This window comes from Heteronotia binoei, chromosome 1 (genome assembly GCF_032191835.1).
Source record: "Heteronotia binoei isolate CCM8104 ecotype False Entrance Well chromosome 1, APGP_CSIRO_Hbin_v1, whole genome shotgun sequence".
NCBI classification, from domain to species: Eukaryota; Metazoa; Chordata; class Lepidosauria; order Squamata; family Gekkonidae; genus Heteronotia; species Heteronotia binoei.
This window is the reverse complement of record NC_083223.1, coordinates 245721483-245743665: the sequence shown is the minus strand read 5'-3', so window position 1 is coordinate 245743665 and position 22183 is coordinate 245721483. Positions and strand designations below refer to the sequence as shown.

Genomic DNA, 22183 nt, shown 5'->3' with positions numbered 1-22183 from the left:
CTGTCATCCCTATGGCTGCCAAGGCTCCCCTCATCTCTGACAACACCTGTGGACCCAGCACAGCTCCCAGGTTTTCTCTGATGCAGCTTCTCCCCCCCCCCAATCACCACTGCCAACGCTGAGGCTGTTGTTGCTTCCCCCCACCATTGCCCATAACTGTTGCCAGACCTGTTATGCTTCCTGGCACTCCCTCCATTGCTGTCATCACCATCACCAGAAGGAGATATATGCATTGGCTTTGCATGTGCAGACAACTCTGTTTTGGGGAAATTTAACCCCCCCCCCCATGTATTTTTTGTTTTTGTTTTCAGATTTTCTGCAAACCTGGGGCCCCCCAAGTTTGCAAGAAAATCTGTTTAGTGTCAGCGTGGCCCTGATCTGCAGATTTAGATATCCACAGAGAAATAGATGTAGAGATGATCTTGAAGCTAGGATGAGAGATGTTGACAGACCAGACATTTATAATGCATTTTTCAACATGGAAAAGAAATAAGAGACAGAAATTACTTGGTGGTGGTTTTTGGCTTGAATAAGTTATTGTGATCACATTGGGAGATGAATGGTTAAAACTAAATTACAGTTTGTGAAGTTCTGCTGCTATATAGTCTTTCCCTCCTGTGGTTTAGATCTTTCCCCCAATCTTTATTTTCAGTATTGCTTTAGTGTAATTGTTGCCCAAAGCAGCTTTTATTTGATTAAATTTAATGATTCTAGGGCAAAAAAAAAAGTCCAGGTAAAACTTGAATTGTCACACTCCCCAACTCCTCCCTGGTATGGTTCTTCTAAGGGTTGCCAACAGGCCTGGGGAAGAAATGTCTTGTTCCTTTAATGAAAGCTTAAAGTATAGAAATGGCCATGTAAAACTTGTTGTGGCAGCTGGTTGAATAACCTCACTTGGCAAATAGCAGCCTATTAAGCTTCTCTTAAAGAGACAATACATTTTTTCTTCAGACAGTTGACAATCCTAGCTCTTCTGCTTTCAGTAGCTCCAGCATTTGCAGAAGTCAAACAGATTTCTGCATGGGGGTGCTCCAATGGAAGACTTTTACCTATTTAATTTGTCTCCCATGAATTTGTGGATGGCACGGGGAGCTTGGAGGTCAGGGGATGTGGCAACACTTCTGGCATCTGCGTTAATGAATCCTGTTCTCTGCTTTGTGACAAGCGAGTTTATATGGTGTCGCAAAGAGAGTTGTCTCCTCTTTTACTGGCTTTGCTTCTGTACCTCAAACAGTAGTTTGTCATGGAGGGGTCAAGCTGATGAAACTTCTTCTGACGCAAGGGCAAAAGGAAGGGGAAGGCTACACAGATTTAATGTCTGTCTGCCACACTTCCTTGAAAATGTCTATAGTAAAATGGAATTGTTCAGGAGGGTGCTTCAATAAAGAAAACAGGATAGTGGTTTATTGCATGGGTTTATTGTATGTATTATCTTGGTTTCACTGCATTGTTTTCTGACTTTGTTATCCACTTGGCACATTGTTAATGGTATGTCTTGTTATTTTATCTGCCTTGCTTTTGAATTCTGCAATCCTAAACACTTTTACTTGGAGGCATGACCCATTTTATCCAGTGGAGCTTACTCCCAGGAAAGCATTCTTTGGATTGCAGCCTTAAATGCTTTTTATTGCACTGTATTTTTCATCACCCTTCAGAAGTGGAAGCAAGAAAGGTGGACTATCAATAAACAAATTTAAAGGATCAGTAAGACAACCTGAGAAGCAGGTGATATTATTTACCTCTATTCATAAAAAGATCCATCTGCAAATTCTAAACAGCTAAGCTTCTGCTATAAAGATGCAAAGCATTTTTCTCCAGGCCACTTGGCAACTTTATGAGGATGGATTTCCTCCACAAGCTCCTGAAAAGGTGGCACAAAGCAGACAGGAATCACACTGAACCTTTAACCAGCTCCCATCACATCACAAGTGAATGTCCCTCAAAGCACAAATTAAGATGGGACATAAAAAACAGCAATCCAGATGTGGTGCATTAATGATGTCATCATATGATACAGGATCAAGGGCATACCCTTCTGCCAGCCAACTCCATCATTGGGGGTTGGGCTAGATGATCCTGGAGGTCCCTTCCAGCTTTATGATTCTATGTTTGGTGTGATTCCTGTCTGCTGTGTGCAGGGCTTTTTTTGAGCAGGAATGCACAGGAACACAGTCTGGGCTGGTTTGGTATCAGAGATGTGGCCCAATATGCAAATAAGTTGCTGGGCTTTTTCTACAATAGCCCTGTGCAAAAGTATGGGGATGTTAGGGGATGTGGCCTAATATGCAAATGAGTTCCTGCTGGGCTTTTTCTACAAAACAAGCCTTGGCTGTACGCCACCTATTCACCTTTTCTCCTTGCTAAATAACCTCTCATTAAACTTCTATTAAAAGGACAGGATATTTCCCCCCTCAGGGCAGTGTGTTTTAACCAACTTCTCCTCCAGTAGTTGCCAGAAGCCATTGCAAGCAGGGAGATGGGCCTGCCTGAAGTCTCAGATGCCCATTTGCAAGCCAGAAGTTCTGAATGCCCCCTCCGAATCATCCCCTCTGTGCAGGACACATGGCCCCTGCTGAATTACTGAACTAACTGATACACCCTTAAGCCCTGTTTTGCCTTTTTGGGGTAAAGCACAGCCAGGGCAGTGTGCCTCGAATCAGGAAGCCATTAGTTTGAAACCTGCTTCTCCTGAGAGTTTGCTACATGGCTGGGTAATCCTGGGCCTGTCATCATTTCTCAGACCAACTTGCCTCCTAGGGTTGATGTGAAGATAGAATGGAGGAAATGAGAGCTGCATAGGACGTCCTTAGCTTTTCCAAGAAGCAGCAGGATGTAAGGAATAGATTGTGTATTACTGAGTGGTGCCTCCACACTTCTCTTGCATGTTAAGCCAAGCCAGCTGTGATTTTAAGAAATCTTCCACATGAAAGAGTGCCACCTTTTTTCCCTGCCAGGGTTCCTATGCCTTTAACAGCTGCATCTTTTGCAACAGGTGAGGTGGAGCTCCATGTGCCAGTGCTTCAGAGGCCTGCCAGGAAAGGTGGCAACTCTAAGGGAAGTGTCTGTTCTCAAATATCTCAGCTCAGCCTACCTCACAGGGCTGCTGTTCTGAGGACAGAGAAAATATGAATTGTGGGGCTTTTGTTGTGCATTAAAAACAGCTATAGAAATAATGGCCAGCTGTGGCGATTAAAATGGAACCTCCATGCAGAGAGGCAGTAGAGCTCTGAAAACAAAAGGCACACCACACCACAAAACAAAACTCGGCAACCTTTTGAGTTATCCAGGAACACAGGAAGCTGTCTCATATCCAAACAGACCCTTGGTCCATCAAGATCAGCATGGTCTTAGCCTGGCAGCAGCTCTCCAGAGTCTCAGGCTGAGGTCTTTCACAGTTACCTACTGCCTGACCAGAACTGGAAATGTTCTGGAAGTCTGGACTGAACCTGGTACCTTCTGCATTTCAAGAAGATGCTTTGCCACTGAGCCATAGCCCCTCCACCAGGGCAGATATTGGCGGGGGGTGGTGGTGGTGGTGAGGAGGTTGGAAGGAAAAACAATCCTTCAGGTCATTGTCAAGATCTCTCATCTGCATCCTATGCAGAATGCCTGGTAGATACCAAGTTTTAGATACTGACGGAAGGGAGGGGGGTGGGGCAGGGCTGTTGCCTTCATGCCCTGCTTGAAGCTTTTCCTAGCTGGCCACCTTTGGAAACCGGACGCTGGACTATCTGGACCTTCAACCCTGCCTTGATCCAACTTGAGAGAAATCAGAACCAGGCCCAGCCAAAGGGGTCTCTCGCCAGAAAGTGGGCTGCCCATTCTGAAGTTCTCACAGGCAATCTCGATGAGGGGGGGCGGGTAGGATGGTGCGAGTAAACCTGCGAGAGAGCGAATAATATAGTGGGTTCCGTGCAAAGAAGAGACGCTGTTGCTGTGATCGTTGCTCTTTTATTAAGACCAGTATGGTAGAGGCTGAACTCTAAGACTGGCTAACTGGGCCAAGGGGGCCAACTGTATATACACTTCACTGTTCCCGCGCAAGGACGTCATTGGATCATACAAACCAGCAGGGGGCCCGTGATTGGAGCAGGGCAGCAGGGATTTGGATCCTACTGCCCATTGTTCCAGAGTCCCCAAGCTCAGTCTCCCAGGCTCCAATGAGCCAGGCACAACATAGTCTATATACACACAACAGAGCCCAAGGGACAAGGCTGGCGTTTCAATCGCTGGAGCTCTGTCTCCCCTGCCCTTCACACTGCACCGGCTGGGCTGGGCCGCTGCAGGCAGGCAGCAGAAGAACCTGGGCTCATCCTCCCCAGATCCCCCCCCCCCCCAGGGACTGGCTGCCCAGCCCTGCCCGGCCTCCCCCCCCCCCCCCCCCGCCACCGCGATCCCTTCTCCGGGCGGCAGCAGCCAAGCGGTTAAGGCGAGGCAGCAGCTGCAGCTCCAGCCGGGGGGAAGAAGGATGAGCCCAAAGGCAAGTTGCGCCGGGCTGGAGAGGCTGGCCAGGAGCGGGGCGGCGGCGGCAGCCTCCTGGTGAGGGCCGGAGGAGGCGGCAGGAGGGGCGATGCCCCCCGGGGGGTGGAGTGCGCAGCAGCCCGAGCAGAGCAGAGCAGCCCGGCGGGACTTTCTGCGCCAAGCGGTGTGGGACAGGCGGGCGGCGCGGCGCTCCTCCTGAATAATTGAGAGCAGCAGGGAGGCGAGGCGAGGCGAGTCCAGCTAGGCAGCCAAAGTCTTCCCGCCCGCGCCTCTTCTGGCTCCGCTGCCGGCCGGCATGGGAGGAGGAGTGTCCGATGGCTAAAGGGCTCCTCCGCCCCAGAAGGTCACCCCGCCGCCGGGACAAGAGGAGGGGGATGGCGGCGCCCTGAAGGGAGCCTGACCGGATCGCCGCCGCGCCCCCCCCCTTCCCCAACCATGGCCTTGATCGTCCACCTGAAGACCGTCACGGACCTGCGAGGCAAAGGCGACCGGATCGCCAAAGTGGCCTTTCGAGGTACCTATCCTGGCCGGCTGGAGGGCGGGTGGGACTGAGAGACTGCATGCCTGGGGGTTCGGGTGCCTTCCCTCCCCGGGGAAGGGAAAGTTCCTCTGCAAAGGAGTCTCTCTGGGGCTGGAAGGCTGCAGGGGCAGGACTAGAGACGGGCGCCGACCCAGGTTTGCAGGCGGATTCACACGACCGCTTTGCAAGTTGGCCAGGAGTTTGACTTAAAAAAAAAAAGGATGCCGGGCGAGTGGAGGCTTTGACATCTTTCTGCAAAATCCTCCCTTCGTGGGTGAACTCTCCGGCAGTGGGCAGGGGGGCGATCCGGATACTCCTTGGACTGCCGCACAGGCAAAGCGGTCGCCTTTCCGCCTGGATCCCTTCACACGCATCACTTTGTTACAGCTGCAAGGCTTGCGAACAGGTAATGCCGCTGCATTCCGGCACGCCTTCAGACATGACAGCAGTCACGGCATGTTCCACAGCAGCAGCAGCGCTTGTACACTGGAAGCAGCCCACAACCGATGAATGTCGCCTGTTGATTCGCATGTTACAGAGTTTCCTCCTCCCTGTGGAACTGTCAGACTTGAGTTGTGGGTTCTCCTCAGCATAGGGTGCTTTCACATGGCAAGGGGATTTTGCTGTTCTTACACAATAAAAATCCAGTTGCAAAGTGCATCATTTAGTGCGTGTGAATGCACCCATAGACTGCCTTTGGTTCAATCTCAATTCAGATTGGGACAGAGGCACACTTGGAGAGGAGTCTTCCCCTTTCTCCTCACCCTTAGGTGTTCCCAACTTAAAATGATCTTGGGGGCACTACTTGGCCCAGGTTGGGAAGCTACCCAAGTCTCAGGGGTTTAGAGGGGTTTCCCCAGAGGTCCAACTCCAAGTAACATCCCCTGGAACTGTTTCAGGTTTTAAAAGATGGTGCATGGAAGCAGACAGAAGCCTCTGCTCTGTGCCTGACACACATGCCCAATCCAAATCAGCTCCCCCCCCCCAAAAAATGTGGGAATTGAGGAAAACCTGCAGGTCATGTCTGACGGTTAATAGGGAGCCTAGACCTAACTTATCTACTCTGCAATACACCAGTCACATTTAGCTGAATGGACATGCATCAGAAAGGCACCAGTTGCCCCAAGATCATCTTTTGTGTGCTGCAGATGCAAGGATCTTAGCATCTTTGGATTTCAAAGCACCTTGTCTACACTGTGGCACTAGTGCTTATGGGAGCCCCATAAAATGGTCTAGAATGATCATCCCACTGTTATAGGGTGATGGAGCGGCTTGCCTGAGAGAGTTCATGACTTAGGGGAGATCTGAAGGAGGCACTTCCTGGCTCTTGGAATCTTAGGCATGACCTTGCTTCAGTTCATATGACCAAGTACAAATGTGTGTCTAAACATCAGACCTGACAATCTGCATGTTTCTAGTATGGGCATGAATATTGTTGTCCCCATGGGGCAGCCCCTCTCCAAACAGCTCAGGGGAAGGAAAAAGGCATAATGAGGCTGGAAGAAGTTTCCTAGTGGGGCAAGGAGTGAAAACAAAGTTTTGGCTCCCCCATAGCAAAAACAAAATGAATCATCTTGACTTCCAGATGATTCCCAAAGTAACTTTCCTAAAAGCTTCAAGGCAATTATTACATAAGAAAAGACTCCAGCCTCGGTCCCATGGCTCAGCAGCAGAGCATCTGCTCTGCATGCAGAAGGTCCTTGGCATCCCTGGCATTCCCAGCTACAAAAGGATCAGGTGGTGGGTGATATACAAGACCTCTGCCTGAGACCCTGGAGAGCTGCTGCCTAGCAGCATAAACAGTACTGACCTTAGTAGAAAAATGGTCTGACTCAGTCGAAGGCAGCTTGGTGAGTTTATGGCCACATAAAGCTTCATCGGGTGCAATGTGGAGCCTTTGGCTCCCAGTAGTGCCTGCTTCCTTACTGGGGATGGAAGCAAGAGATCCTGCCTCCCTTCTAAGTTTGCCAACAGGTCTGGAGAAAGGTCCTGTGCTTTTAATAGAGGCTTAATGAGTGAAAATGAGCAGTAGAAGCCTTCTCATAGCATAGAGGTATATAACATGATAAAAAGAATATCCCACTAAGCCTCTATTATAGACACAGGAGATTATTTTTTTTCTCCAAACAGTTGGCAACCATGCTCTCTCCAGTTTCCCCAAATTATGTACCCCATTTGCTCACTCCACATGCAAGCCATCATGCCAAGGAGAATCAAGGAGGCCCATGCCTATGTCACTGCTTGAAGGGGCTGGGACTCAGTGGTAGAGCATCTGAGCATCTCAGTGGTCCCTAGCATCTCCAGTTAAAAAGACCAGGTGATATGAAAGACCTCAGCCTGAGACCATGGAGAGCTGTTCCCAGTCAGAGAAGACAATACTGACTTTGGTGGACCAAGAGTCGTAAGAGAGCCGTGGGTGAAGTGGTTAAGTGTGCAGACTTTTATCTGGGAGAACAAGGTTTAATTCCCTACTCCTCTGCCTGCAACTGTTGGAGTGACCTTGGGTTAGTCATAACTCTGTCAGATGCTGTTTTCTCAAGAGCAGTGCCTGACAGAGCTCTCTCAGCCCCAGGGTGTCTGTTGTGAGTAGAGGAAGGAGAAGGAGATTGTGAGCAGCTCTGAGACTCCGAGTGAAGGGCAGGGTATAAATCCAGTCTCCTCCTCCTCCTGATGTCTTCTTCCTCTGTCAGTGGATGGAACTAGTGCTGGTGACTAGTTAGTGTTTGAAATATTCTAAACCACTGCCTCTGTTTAAAAAGTACATTTGGTTCTTCACCAGGGCACTGTATCCATTATTAAGTTGCGTAATAAGATGGCCAGCCTCTGGACCTGTTTCCTGAGCTTCTTCTCCACACACAGAGACTACTTTCTCACGCAATGCATCATTAACTCATAGATGGTGATGGCCAGGTGGTGTGACATATTTTAAGGCTGTTTGACAAATTCTCAGGAAAACACATTATTGCGGAACTGCTTCTATTCTCTTTATAGGAAGAAACACCCCCCCCCCCTCTATGTTTCCTAGTGAAGAAAACAGGAGGGAATGAAAAGATTTAAAAGGTGCTCTCTTCTCGTACCTCCTCTCCCATTTGAAAAAGCAGTTCCTTAAAATGAACATGAAATAAAATGTAATGTGTAATTAAATGAGAGTTAGTGTAATTATCTTTTTTTAAAACAACTATACCAGCACAATCATTTAGTGGCAGTGAGTTCCATGAGTTAATGATGTATTGTGCGAAGAAGCAGTTTTTGCATCTTGTGACAGTGAGTTTCACAAGTTAAAACAATTGTATATTTTCCCTGAATGGACTTGCCTGTGTGGGAGATTAGGAAAATTATGCAGGGTGTTGTATTGACTCTCCCTTTCTCCCAGCGTAGCAGATCCAATTAAATTCAGCCTCGCCCCCCACAGCTGGTTTTAAAGTTTCAAAAAGCTGTAGGGCAATTCGATCATGGGTCACCTTGTATCTCATCTTCTTTGACCCTCATGTTCTTATATATCTTCAGGTGGAAAGAGCTGTGTGTGTTATCTGTCCTTTGCTACATTCAAAACATCTTTTGCACTCAGAGTAGAACTCCCATGCTGTTTCAGAGCCTGCCTGTCCAGCACTCTCCTCTCTCTGATCCCAATTTGGCTTTTGGTCCAAAGTTTGTACAAATCACCAGACTTCTCCTGTCTTTTCATCTCTTGATTCTTAACATCAAGAACAGCAAAAGTTCATTTGTCCATTAATTTTCAAAAATAGAAAGCAATAGCTGAAAACTAAAGTGATGCTAATTAATTATGACTATGAAGGATTTTTCTAATACATATATTCTGCTGTTGGTTTTTGTTTTTGTTTTAAAAAATCCTTCCTTCCTTCCAAACAAAAGCAGACTTTTGTGCTTGGGATAGGCATAGGGAAATTCTCCTGTTCTATTTTTGTCTCATTTTATAAAGTACATTTTAATTCTGGTTACAAATTCTAGGTAGGATCCATCAGAGAAGGTCTCCTGTTGAAGCTGTGTTGGAATGAATGGCAGCTGTGTTTCAGCAGAGCTTGTGCATGAAATGTGTCTTGTGGGACTGGACCCCCTGGGAGACAAGCAATTTAAGACTAAGCCATTCAGTAGATCTGATGCAGCATTTCATGCTTGTAAAACCAGAATTGTGAAAAGTGGGTGGTTCTGGTCTCCTTGTGAGTGTGAGGATGACAACCAAAAGAAATTCCTTTTTTGCTTTTACAGTGCCATCCTAAGCAGTTATGTGCTTCTCAGTCTATTGAAGTCAATGGGGTGTAGAAGGATATAGCTGGGCTTAGGATCACATAGTAAATACTTGAACCTCTCAGAAAGACCTTGATCATCTTGCTTCACACATCTGTCACTGTCAGATTACATTGCTCTCCACTCCACAACACCAAGCTTGAGGCTGTTTTTCTCAGAAAGTTCTTGTGAATCATTTAGTGATTAGAGAGATTTTTGTAACTGTAATCTACTTGAATGAAACCCAAAGCTCAGCATAACAGCTAGATGCATGTCCAGGGGTGCAAGCTTTCAAGAGCTCCCTTTCTCAGCTCAGTGTGTATACTGTCAGTATTTGCAGTCACTTTGGGGTGTGTGTGTGTAGGAGAACATTTATTGCTTGGTAGATATAATGGATCTCATCTGATTATCACATTTTGATCCCCTCTTTCTTCCAAGGCACTCAGAGTAGCATCTTTGGTTCTTCTTTCCCCATTTCAACCCCCAAACAATCCTGTGAAGTAGGTCAGACTGACCAAGTGATCATTCCAAGGTCACCCAGTGGCCCAGGAGGGATCTAAAACCAAATCTCCAGGCTTTGTGTTCAACACTGTAAGCACTAGAATGTAACAACATAAGAAGGGACCTGCTGCATCAGACCAGTGGTCCATCTAGTCCGGCATTCTGGTTCACACAGCAGTCTACTAGTTGTCCTGGAGGGCCAGTGAACAGGACACCGAAGCCAAGGCCCTCCTCTGATGCTTTCTCTTCGTAGTGGCATTCAGAGGTTTACTGCCTCTGAAAATGGAGGTTCCTTTTAGTCATCTTGGCTAGTAGCCCTTGATGGACTTATCCCCATGACTGTCTATACGCCACTGGCTCTTGTGCCTAGGATAGAAGTGATGTCTCTCTGATTTTTCTCCTGGTTTCGGTATCAATGATGATAAAAGGTACTCTGCACAAGGTCAGAAGCCCTCGTTTTTATTATCATATACTTCCAAGTGATATCATGAATTAAAAATAGGGTGTGGCATCAGCATTGTCTCCAAGTAAGGACAGCATCAACTTAATTTTGGTTTTCGGAATGAATGGAGTTCTCCACAGACCACTTCCAGAAGGGTGTTAATGATATGACCTTGGTAAAATAAGTGCAAGTGCAACATCTGGGAGACAGCCATGTTTGCTTTCTGCAAGCAACATAATGAAAACTCTTAGGGGGTTGCTGCCCTACAGGGCCACTGCCAGCTCAGAGCTACTTATATATAGTGACTAACTCCTGCTTGGGAAACACCTGGAGGTTTTAGGGGTGGAGCTTGGGGAAGGCCAGGATTGGAGAGGGGAGGAACTTCTAATCTTGTAGAGTTCATCCTCCAAAGCAGCCATTTTCTCCAGGGGAATTGTGGTCTGGAGATCAGCTGTAATTCTCAGGAGATCTCTAGCCCCCACTTGGAGGCTGGCAGCCCTAAACCTAAGCCAAGTGGTTTCAACAGTGCTGGTAGTGCAGAGTCTGTTTGGCTTAGAGCTGGGTTGCAGTAACCCTGGCAGCAGGTGTGAGGCTCTGGGCCATCCTAAATCCATCTTCATCATCACCATGGTCCAAAAGGATCCTGCAGTGCTTGCTAGTACCTCAGGAGCCACTTCACTGAGCCTGCTTCAGGGCTCTTTGGGCATGCCAAGCTGCCCTTATCCTAGGGATCACAGCCTCCTGTTGGGACCTGGGGATCTCCTGGAATTACAACAGACCAGTTCCCCTGTAGAAAATGGATGCTTTGGAGGGTGGATTCTATGGCATTGTACCCTGCTGAGATCCCTGTCCGCTCTAGACTCCATACTGCATCCTCAAAATCTCAAGGAGTTTCCCAACCTGGATCTGGCAACCCTACCCCCCCATCCCCCACTGGTGGTCAGGGGAGACCTGACAGATCTACAAAAATCTCTCATTTTTGGTGTATTTAAGAGCTACATTACCAATTGAATCAGGTCGACCAGGATCTTTGAGTATCTAAGTTTTTAAAATAAAAGTTGGTTACAGGCCCATAAGAAGATGTTTGATCTCATAGCGAAGTTAGCAGCCTCAGATGAGGGATTTGGTTGAAAACTTTTTGCAAGTCAGAGAACACAAGGTCTATAAGATCTGTAATAGTATGCATTCTACTTATCGTATATGCTGAACACGGGGGAAATGTTTTATGAATTTGGTACTGATGCTCTATCCAAATGAATATTTCTTTTTTCATAATTAAGAGAAATATCAGTGGACCATTAAGGTCAATGGGCTTAGAAGAGTTTGACTCTGCTTTGCAGAAGCCAGACTGAAATTGAGAAGGTAGAATGTCAATAGAAATGTAGTAAACTCTGGAGGGATTCCTATGAATTGGATGTTGGTATATTGCTTTTCTAGCTTCCCCGGCTGCTATTATTTAACATCTCCTGAAATGGTTATTGCATATCGTTTTAATCATGACTTTATGAGTTTCTGTAATGTCGGTGTTCGTTGAATAACAGACTCTGGCTAGACTGTAGGAATGTACAGACGTGCATTGAGGGTGGAAAGAGAAGCAAGTTGGAGAGACCCAGGGTGGTGTAGTGTTCAGAGCACTAGACTCGGATGATTGGTCCTAAGCCCCATTCATGGATCTTGGGTCCGTCACATAGGATTGTTGTTGTGAGGAAAGAAGGACACAGAAAGAGAGCCCTGCAGAGTGTCTAGAGCTACATGGAGGAGAAGGTGAGATAAAAATGTCCTGGATACATTTGGGTGTGAAGTCAACAGCATGATGCCTAAAGGACCCTACATGTGTGTATGCATTTGTGTAAAGTGCTTTCAAGTTGCAGATGACTTATGGTAACCTTGTAGGGTTTTCAAGGCAAGAGATGGGTGGAAGTGGTTTTTTTCTGGATAGTGACCCTGGACTTCCTTGCTGGTCTTGGCATCCAAGATCTAACCAGAATGAACCCCCTTAGCTTCTGAGATCTGGCAAGACTAGGTTAGTCTGGGCCAGCCAAGTTAGGGCAAAAGAGCCTAATTGCGTATGTATTTACTGTGCAGCCATACAGTTCTACACATACAGTTGGATCCAGCCAGCTCTTTCAATTAGTCCCTCACAATTCACCCTCATACTATATTCCCTGTCACATACAGCTTTTATGCATGCAGGACCCATAATTCTTAGCACTGAGTTTTTGGATGGTCAGGAGATCCCTTCTTAGCTCATTAGAAAAGTTGGTTGGATCCAACCCATATCTCTTTTCCATATCTATTTTTCTGGCAGGGGGGGAAATGTCATGGCTAGAAGGGACTGGGTTAAGTAGCCCCTCTCCTCCACTGCTTCAGGCAGCAGGCCTTCAGATGTTGCTGTTAAATCCTAGGGAAGCTATTCTGGCCTCTGCTGGACAATTTCTAGTCTGGCCCTGGGCTAAGCAAAGATTTTAAAAATACATAAATGGCATGAAGTGAAATGCTTCTCTTTGTCTCATATCACTGGAGATTATCCTATAAAATCTATGAGCAATAAATTCAGAGCAAACAAAGCAAAGTATTTCACACAATGCACTATTAATTTATAGAATTTGGTACAGGATAGGCTCATGGCCATTGGCTTGGGGGCAAATAAGACAAGCCATTGGGAGATCTCTGACTCAATCTTCCTGGTAATTTTAATAATGGAAATTGCAGCTGGGGAGGGGAGGGGACTCAGCAAGAAAGAGGGATTTAACCCTTTCCAACTGGTATGGTTTTGTCAAACAAAATTGCCCCCTCCCTTAGCTGTTATTAGCACTGGACCGCAGTTATTAATCTTTTTCCTTAGGGAGGTTATTTGGGAGTTTCTTGTATGTTTTACATTTGAGTTTGTAAGCTGGTTTGTGCCATGAGCAAAGGCAGAATATTTTAATAAATAAATAGATTAAAAGACAACAAGGCTCTCCCTCCCCCCACTTTCATGACTAAGAGCAGCCAAGGGGAAAGTCATTTTTCATTCAGTGGGACTGCTGAGGGTGGGAAGGGTTAAACAGGGGTGTCAAACATGCAGCCCAGGGGCCATATCAGGCCCCCCGAGCAACTCACTGTCATCTGCTTCCTTCTCCCCCTCTCTTGCTTCCTTCTGCATTACAGATTGCTTTGCCAAGCATGCTCAACTGTCCAGGAGTTACAGAGCAAACCTCTATTTTCTCCATTGGTTGAGGCTCCTCTCGAGGAGGAGGGAGGGGTTGCTTTGCCAAGCTCTCAATCGCACAGCAGAGCTACTGAGCCAAGCCTCTCATCCTTCTATTGGCAGAGCTTCTTTTACCCCATACCCCATTCCCTGGATCACATGGGAAAGATAGAAAGAAAGCACCTTTAAGACTAGCGAAGTGCTAATGTTTTAAGCATGTTTTACATTTTTTAAAATCTTTAATTGTGTTTGTAAGTGTCCTTTATAAAGTTTGTATCTCTGCTACCTAATCTTAAATAGGTACACAGATAGCCCAGCTCCACATGGCCCAGCCCGACAAGTGTATCTGTGTTTGCTAGATGCTGGGGATAAGCAGCAGGTAATCAGCACTATTTTCTCCTCCTCGTATGAAACTCCCAGAGCCAGCTTTTAGAAAAATCCCAAACCCCATGGACCTGCAGTCTGAACTAGGACCTCAATATGAATGTGCCTCCATTTCAGGTCTTTTTATTTACTGAATTTGGTCATTTTGAACTTTTTTTGTTCTACTCTGCATTGCCTGTCTTCCTGATTCGTTTGGCTCTTGTATGCCATTTTATGCCATTTATACTCAATTGATGTGAAAATAATGTTGCAAAGGGCATTGGTTTTAACAGGAAAAAATAGTAAGAAGAAATAGGAAGTGGTACAAAAAGAAGCAGTTCAACTTGCACAAGGGAGAGAAATGAAGTCCACACAGGGATTTTTCAACTCAGACCATAAGGAATGAGAAGTTTGATAGAATCCTAAAGGAAATTCAGATGTTGTCTCTATCCTTGCTGCTTGTGAAGTGAATATCATTCTAAAAGGTAAAGGTAGTCCCCTGTGCAAGCACCAGTCGTTTCCATCTCTGGGGTGATGTTGCTTTCACAATGTTTTCATGGCAGACTTTTAATGGGGTGGTTTGCCACTGCCTTCCCCAGGCATTTCTACTTTACCCCCAGCAAGCTGGGTACTCATTTTACTGACCTCGGAAGGATGGAAGGCTGAGTCAACCTTGAGCCGGTTATCTGAACCCAACTTCCACTGGGATCTAGCCATATATGTATATTAACTGAATGAGAGGGAGGGAGAAAGATTTCTCCATTTTAACACCCCTGAAATCAGTCCTGTGTGGGAGTGGAGCTGTGGGGCAGAAGAAGATCCCATGTTCAATCCCCAGCATCTCCAAATGAGATGATAAAGATGCATTTATTTATTTATATTCCACTTTCCCCCCCTATTTGGGACTCAAAGTGGCTTAGAAGATTGCTTTCCCCTCCTTTACTTTCCCACAACAACAACTCTGTGAGCTAAGCCAGGTGGAGAATTTGTGGAAGGCCCAAGATCACCCAGTGAGCTTCAATCGTAGAAGTGGGGATCCCAAACCCAGGTCTTCCAGGATCCTTGTCGGATACTCTATCCACTATCCAGGGGTGGCCAACGGTAGCTCTCCAGATTTTTTTTGCCTACAAATCCCATCAGCCCCAGCCAGCATGGCCAGTGGCTGGAGCTAATGGGAGTTGTAGGCAAAAAACATCTGGAGAGCTACCGTTGGCCACCCCTGCGCAGCTCTGATGGTGAGTTCTCTCTCTCTCTCTCTCTCTCTCGGCTTGACTTCGCGAATGAAGATTTAAGAAGGGTGCAGTAGTCCACATCTGCTGCAGGCTCGCTGGTGGCTGACAAGACCAATGCGGGACAGGCAGATCCGGCCACAGTGGCTGCAGGGAAAAGTCTGATTTGGGGTTGGTGCTGTAGCAGTGTGATTCTTCCTCAATCTCCTTTTGTCCTCAAGACCAGCTATGCGTGCGTTCTCAAAGGAAGAGACAGCCTGGTGGATGGTGTGCCTCCATGCTTTGCGATCTGAGGCTAGGTCAGACCACTGGTGATGGTTGATGCGACAGGTGCCAAGGGATTTCTTCAAGGAGTCCTTGTACCTCTTCTTTGGTGCCCCTCTATTTCGATGGCCGGTGGAAAGTTCGCCATACAGAGCAATCTTGGGAAGGCAGTGGTTTTCCATCCTAGAAATATGCCCTGCCCAGCGCAGCTGCGTCTTCAACAGCAGTGCCTCGATGCTTTTAACCTCCGCCCTCTTGAGGACTTCAGTGTTGGTCACAAAGTCACTCCAGTGGATGTTGAGGATGGTGTGAAGGCAGCGCTGATGAAAGCGCTCAAGAAGTCGCAGGTGATGACGGTATAAAACCCACGATTCAGAGCCGTAGATGAGGGTTGTCAGGTGTGTTAGTAGGAGCTGTAAAAGACCTCTGCTTGAGACTCTGGACAGCTGCTGCCAGTCTGAGCAGACAACACTGACCCTGACAGACCAATGGGCAGACTCAGTGTAAGGCAGCTTCATGTACTCCACCCAGCCACAAGCCAATCTGCAAACATCACCCATGCCCAATGACATCTGTCTTTAGCTTAGTACACTTTGTGAGAGATGGAGGGAAAGAAAGATCAAGCCTGGCAGTTAACCAGGACCATGTCAATTATGGGCAAACTCCGGTTCTTGACGTTTGAATTAAGACACATGGGACCTCTGGCCAAGTGACACACACCTGCTCCCACTCTTCTGGCTTTTTGTCAGCAAGTTAAAATGTAGCTGTATTTGATTTTTTCGCTTCTTTTGTCTGCTGATAGAACAGGCTCTCTTGCCTTCTGTTTGTATGTTTTTTCCCCTGGCTGTGTTAATACTATTCTTGTCTCTTTCTGGTTTTTGAATTTATTTGTTTGCTTTATAGGTTCGTGACTCATTTTATGTATGGTTGTGTGGTTTTGGGTGCCTATTAAAACAACAACAAATCTGGTATATAGATCTGAAAGACTCCCTTGGTGGTCTCCCACCCAAATACTAACTACAGCGGACCAGCTGGGAGACACTTTAACAATGGGGGATAGCCCTGGCCTGAAGGTCAGGACTACCACCCATTTTTTCAGTACTTCACAGCTGATCAGCAGCTCAGTCCATTCATATTTCAAAGGGCCACTATTTCCTATGGAGTAGATTTGTCTCTGGTACTTGAGAGGCAACAGTGGGAGGGTTTCTGGAATTCTGGCCCCACTGGTGGACCTCCTGGTGGGTTTTGGGGTTTTGGCTACGGTGTGATGCAGGGTCTTGGACTAGATGGGCCATTGGCCTGAACCAACATGGCTTCTTTTATATTCTAATATTCTTATGTCTTCTAAGTACAGGTATAGCCATAAGAAATAATGGTGCATTAACACTTAAAAGGCTCATGGGCCACTGATTAATGAGCCCTTTGTTTATGTCCCTCCCACTCACATTTTAACTGCATGGGAGAGTCTAGAAGGGCCTGCTTATTCTTATTGTTAAATGTAGAGACCATTGTCCCAATACTTCTGGAACAACTTTCCAAGAAGATAATATTTCTCCTGACCTTTGTCAATAAACATGCCCTTCCCAGATTCACTATAAGGAATCAAATTAATAATTTTGCTAGTGTACAGTGTGTGGAAATGAACAGTGGAAGCTTTTCATGGCATGCAGGTAGATAATATCGCATTATACCTCTATTAAAGGAACAGGACATTTTTCTCCAGGTCTGTTGGCAACTTTACCTATAACTAGTCTGGCTAAGAACTTTATGCCCACTATATTTTGCTTTAATTTGATTTTGTCCCATTTTTGATGTGTTCTTTTCTCACCTGCTATTTTAATAGGAAATTTCACAGGCTGCTTATATTGTGTTCTCTGCTGTGTAATTGTTTGGTTCCGTCAGATTTCAGCTATTGATCTCTGTCTTACTGTGTCACAAGCTGCTTCCAGCATTTTGTTTTTTATAGACAGCATCTAACAAAATTTCTGCACTGTGCTGTCTAAACTGTGAACACTAAAAAGCTCTTGCAGTGTTGCAGAGGATGCTGGGATGTTGTTCCACATCCAGTGTGAGTTTTGTTCCCAGATACTGCAAAGGGTCCTGGGTGGCACACAATACTGTGCTCTGAGGTGACAAAATGTTTTGAAAACTGATCTTGACAAAGATGGTTGAAATGAAAGTGTAGAGTATCCAGAATAGGTTGTGTATGACAACAGCGAGATGCAAAGGCTGTGGGCAGGGGGCTTCATGGATGAAGTTTTCTCTGAGGTTCGATGCAATGTGGGCTTACTCCTCCTGCTTCCAGTTCACCCTTCAGACCTAATTGGGAGCCAACACAGAAGAGACTTTGGCAGCTCCCAACCGGGGAGAAAGCCTACTAATAAAGTACACTAATATATATGCTGAGAAGCTATGAGGAACTCAACACCAGACTCAAGACCCAAGTGCCTTGAGGGGAAAACAAAAGATAATTCTGGAGGGCTCCCTTAAATAATGCATATGTGTCATAATGGGTGTAGCAAATGATGACCATGTGAACACATACAGATGTAGATATGTATGAAGAAGGCAGGATTCCTGTTTCCATTCTCTAGATATGAGATTTGAGGTGCAGGGAAACCATGTGGAAATCTGGAATGGGCAGTGTCTTGCCATAGACTTTTGAACTATTTGTAGAGGAAATGATGTATGAAATGGCTGATCAAGTGGAAGAACAAGCAAAGGACTCCTACGAGATTCCTGCTGCTGTCTGGCAACAGCCCACATGTACATTTTTGTCACATGAACCCTCTATTGACAAATCCCACTTAAAATTAAGTAATGATATAGATTCCTTTACTTCCCTAGACAGGAAAGTGACCTTGAAGGATATACTTTTTCTCATAGTAGGCTACAAACATTGGTGTGGACCAGCCACTCATGTACAGTAGGCACATGATGCGTTCCTGTGTTCCTTTTCAATCCTGCAGTTCATGCCAATCCCTGGAAATGTCATTCCTGAGGTTACAAGATTTGTGCAGAGGGGTGCAGTAAAGGGGGGGGGGGTGAATGGGTTCAGATCTCATCCTTGACACCAGTGCTGGTGGTCTCTTTAAGAAATATATAGTAACTTATTCAGGATAAATGAATAAAGGAACATAAAGCCTAACAGAGTCCAGAGCTTTTTTTTTTGAGCAGTTCCAGTTGGCTTGGTGTCAGGGTGTGTGGCCTAATATACAAATGAGTTCCTGCTGGGGTTCTTCTACAACAAAAGCCCTGTATGAAACAATGGTGATGTCAGAAGGTGTGGACTAATATGCAAATAAATTCTTGCTGGGCTTTTTCTACAAAAAAAAGCCCTGGCAGAGTCCATCATCCCCTAGCCAACTTATCTTAAGACATGAGTAAAACCTAGACTGGAACTGCTTCAGATTCTAGTATCTATGAAAAGGATCACTGAACAAATTGACTCCTTTCCTTAGAGGAGCTGCTAGAGTTGCCAGCTTTGGGTTGAGAAATACCTGGAGATTTGGGGGATGGAATCTGGGAAGAGTGGGGGTTGGGGAGGGAAAGACTTCAGTAGGGTATAATGCCATAGAGACCAACCTCTAAAGCAGCCATTTTATCCAGGGGAGCTGATCTCTCAGCTGGAGATCACAGATCAGCTATACTTCCTTAAAGAGGACCAAACATCAAGAGGGGCTAGCGTTGGCAGGAAATGAATGGCTCACTAAATGAGCTACAGTTATTGTGAGATTGTGGGTCAGCGAGCAGAACAGGCAGGGATGCTAAGGAGGCGGTGATGGAGCTTAATTTCATATTGATTGAGACCAATGAACCAAATCGCTTTTTTTGCTACAGGTCTTTTAATCGTAATACATCATTCTAGAACAGGAGCAACCGAGCCTTGCAAAGGCATTACAGGAGCTCAGAGGCTGTTCTGTTTGGCACAAATTATCTATGCACATGGAACACTGTAGCAGCTTGTTCTCCACTTCAGAGCTAATAAATTGCTCAAGCCTGTGCTTGTACCAGTCTTATGGGCTGATAAAGAAATTGCTACATATCAGAATCTTATCCCTGGAATACAATCTGCCTTTCTGATCCATGGAGGAGAAAATATGATTGCTAGGGTCCAGAGAGTCGTGTGTCAGCGTCTCCTACATCTATAGATGCTAGTGCTGCAATACATCTTTTGCAGGTATATGGAAACATAGCAGGAAGTCAAATGCTGCATTTAGAATTGGCGGCATCTCCAGATTATTTTGATTTTGGCAGACATCGCATATGAAATGTTATGAGCTGTCAAATACTGTGAAATAGTCCTGCACATCATCTGTCAAATATCATTGGTCTATCATATCACATACTAAAAACCATAGCATTTCAACTGTTGGTATAATCGACTGTGAAATATTATAGAATGCACAGTTGTAAAGAGATATCCCTATTGTGTCACCAGTGGGATGAAATAAAGGTAATGTTTTAACCAGGTACCAGGTAATTTGGATTCTATAAATTAACCAGGTACCAGGTAATTTGGATTCTAATTTGGATTCTACATCTAACCCATTAGAACATGCACAGCTACTCAGTGAGGCAAATAGCACTCTGATGAGCCATTTTGGATGGAGAACCCAGGAGAAAAATTAAAAATGGTAATGTGTAGTTTCTGTCGTGAAACATGTGTTTGGAGAATCAGATTAGTGGTTCAAGTATGATGTCATGAAAACACATCACAGGGGAAAGCCTCACTAACAAAAAAATGAAAACCTAACATGTGCAGGAGACAAATGCTTTCCATTGTGTAAACTCCAGTGTGCTCTGAGAGCTCAGCTAAGGTGATGCAAAATACTTTTGTTAACTTCAAAGATGTAGCCAGTCTTACACGATAAATGGGGTGGGGATTTTCTAGGTAAAGAAGTGGGGTTGGCTAAACAACAGGAATAGTCACTCATCATTGACTGGCCTTGTATGGAACTCCCAGCTTTATTTCCCTTTCAGATTATCAATAGATGGGACCCTGATTTGGATCAGGACACAGGGAAAGTGGGGTAAGTTAAGCCTTTCCCTCGCTTGCCATTTTCCATACCCAAAGTGACCCTGCAGGACTCTAATTGCCCCATTCACAAACATCCAGCTATTTGTCCTGACAGGGCTCAGAAAATGGCATGAGGGGAAAGGCTTCGGAACCCTTCTCCCTGGGCTATGGTCCTGATTCCACACATGTCAGCTATTTAAAACTGCACTCCATACCTAGAATTCTCAGTGTCTCATCTTGTTCTGCCCTCAGAATACCTCTGTAGATGACCCTGCTTCATTTTCTGAAGTGAGGTGGCTGGCCACAAGGGCAGGGCCTTCTCTGCTGTAGCACTTTGACTGTGGAACACCCTCCATGCAGATATTTGTTCATGACACAGAGTCTGAAAAGCTTCTAGCACCAGCTGACTTGGATTTCCAATCATGCTTACTGAAGCTGAAATACTAAAGGCAATTACGTGTAGTCTGTGGTCCTGGAATATGTGGTAGGAGGCACATCAAAACTGTAATGACTGAAAAGGGCTACTGAATCAGATTACTGGTCCATCTGGGCCAGTACTGTCTATTCTGACTGACAGCGGCTCTCCAGTTTCTCAGGCAATTATCAGTTTCGCCTAACAGCTGCTGCCTGACATCCTTGTAACTAGAGATGCTAGAAATTAGGTTACCACTAAGCTACTATCCGTCCATAAAAACTTAATTCTGAATTGATCCTGCCAAGAAAAGAGCAACTTTTTGTAGTCATTTTATGGTGCTGATCTAAGCAGTTCAGCCTCTTTGGTCGATAGTTCCCCTATAACAATGGTGGCATGAACCTGCCCTTTGAAGTTTTGCTTTCTTTGCCCCCCTTGGCTATGCTTGTGTGTTGTCAGTGTGAATGGAACAGAAATATCGATTGGCATAGTTATGGTAAAGACACACTGCTAAGCACTGTGACACACACCCCTTTCCCAATTGACAAGGATCAGTGGTTGTTTTCTTCACAGCATAACTCTGAAGATTGATTAGCTGGTCTCTGAAGCTGGATTCCAAACTGTTAGGTACTAAATATTGATGTAATTCTTTAAATAAAGCCCAGTCCTTTATGGGCAGCTCTCAATCCTTGAGCATTCTCTGTGATTCTCTATGGGTGCTAGTCCAACTTCACCTCTTTAACCCTATTCATTCAGCACCAATCTCCTCCCACCTCATCTTTAACTACTCCCCTCCCCTGAAAGAAACAGATCAAAAGTCATATTTTATTAGCTCAGCACACCTGAAACAGCTGCCCATGTCAGAGTTTTCGCACTCATCCTTCCATAGTTGAAACAGAGATGAACCTTGGACCCCCTAATTATCTAGGTCAGGGCCTTTTGTCCTCGTGTGGTGTTGTGACCACTCTGTTCCTTTAATCCAGGCCAGTGTTTTAGACTGCTGTAATCCACTCCAGGATATGGTGTGGGCATGGGCAGAAACAGAGAAAAAGGAAATTTTACTCACTGTAGCTCCAGACAAAGAAAGAATTGAATTTATTAAACTATGCTCCGGTTTGAAACCATGCTGCCTTATTTTGATACCTAGCATTAAGAACACAGCACCTTGGAATCTGCTTTAGACCCTCATTAGGTGTGCAAGTTAGATATGGGAGCAAGTTCAGGGTGCATCCAATTTAGGGTTGCCACTGCCAGCCTCGAGGTGGGACCTGAAGATCTCCCACTTTTGCAACTTATGTCCAGCTGGAAAAGGTCAACTTTCCTGGAGAAAATGGCTGCTTTGAAGAGTGGACTCTATGGCATTGTACCATGCTGAGGCCCCTCCCCTTCTCAAACCCTGCCCTCTCCTTGATACACCCAAAGTCTCTAGGTATTTTCCAACCCAGACCTGGCAACCCTGATCCGATTCTGCATGTAGTGATGTCCACATGTGCAAAAAGTCCTTTTGACTTCTTG

General features: G+C 45.7%; 1 protein-coding gene across 1 annotated transcript in view; it reads left to right on the top strand.

Moving 5' to 3' along the window:
• The first annotated feature begins 4897 nt into the window (after positions 1-4897).
• Positions 4898-22183, top strand: part of OTOF (otoferlin) — a 199353-nt gene continuing 182067 nt past the window's right edge. Inside the window, exon 1 of the mRNA XM_060250592.1 lies at positions 4898-4996. Within this exon, the coding sequence (XP_060106575.1) occupies positions 4918-4996 (79 nt within the window). The 5' untranslated portion in view covers positions 4898-4917. The remainder of the gene's footprint in view (positions 4997-22183) is intronic.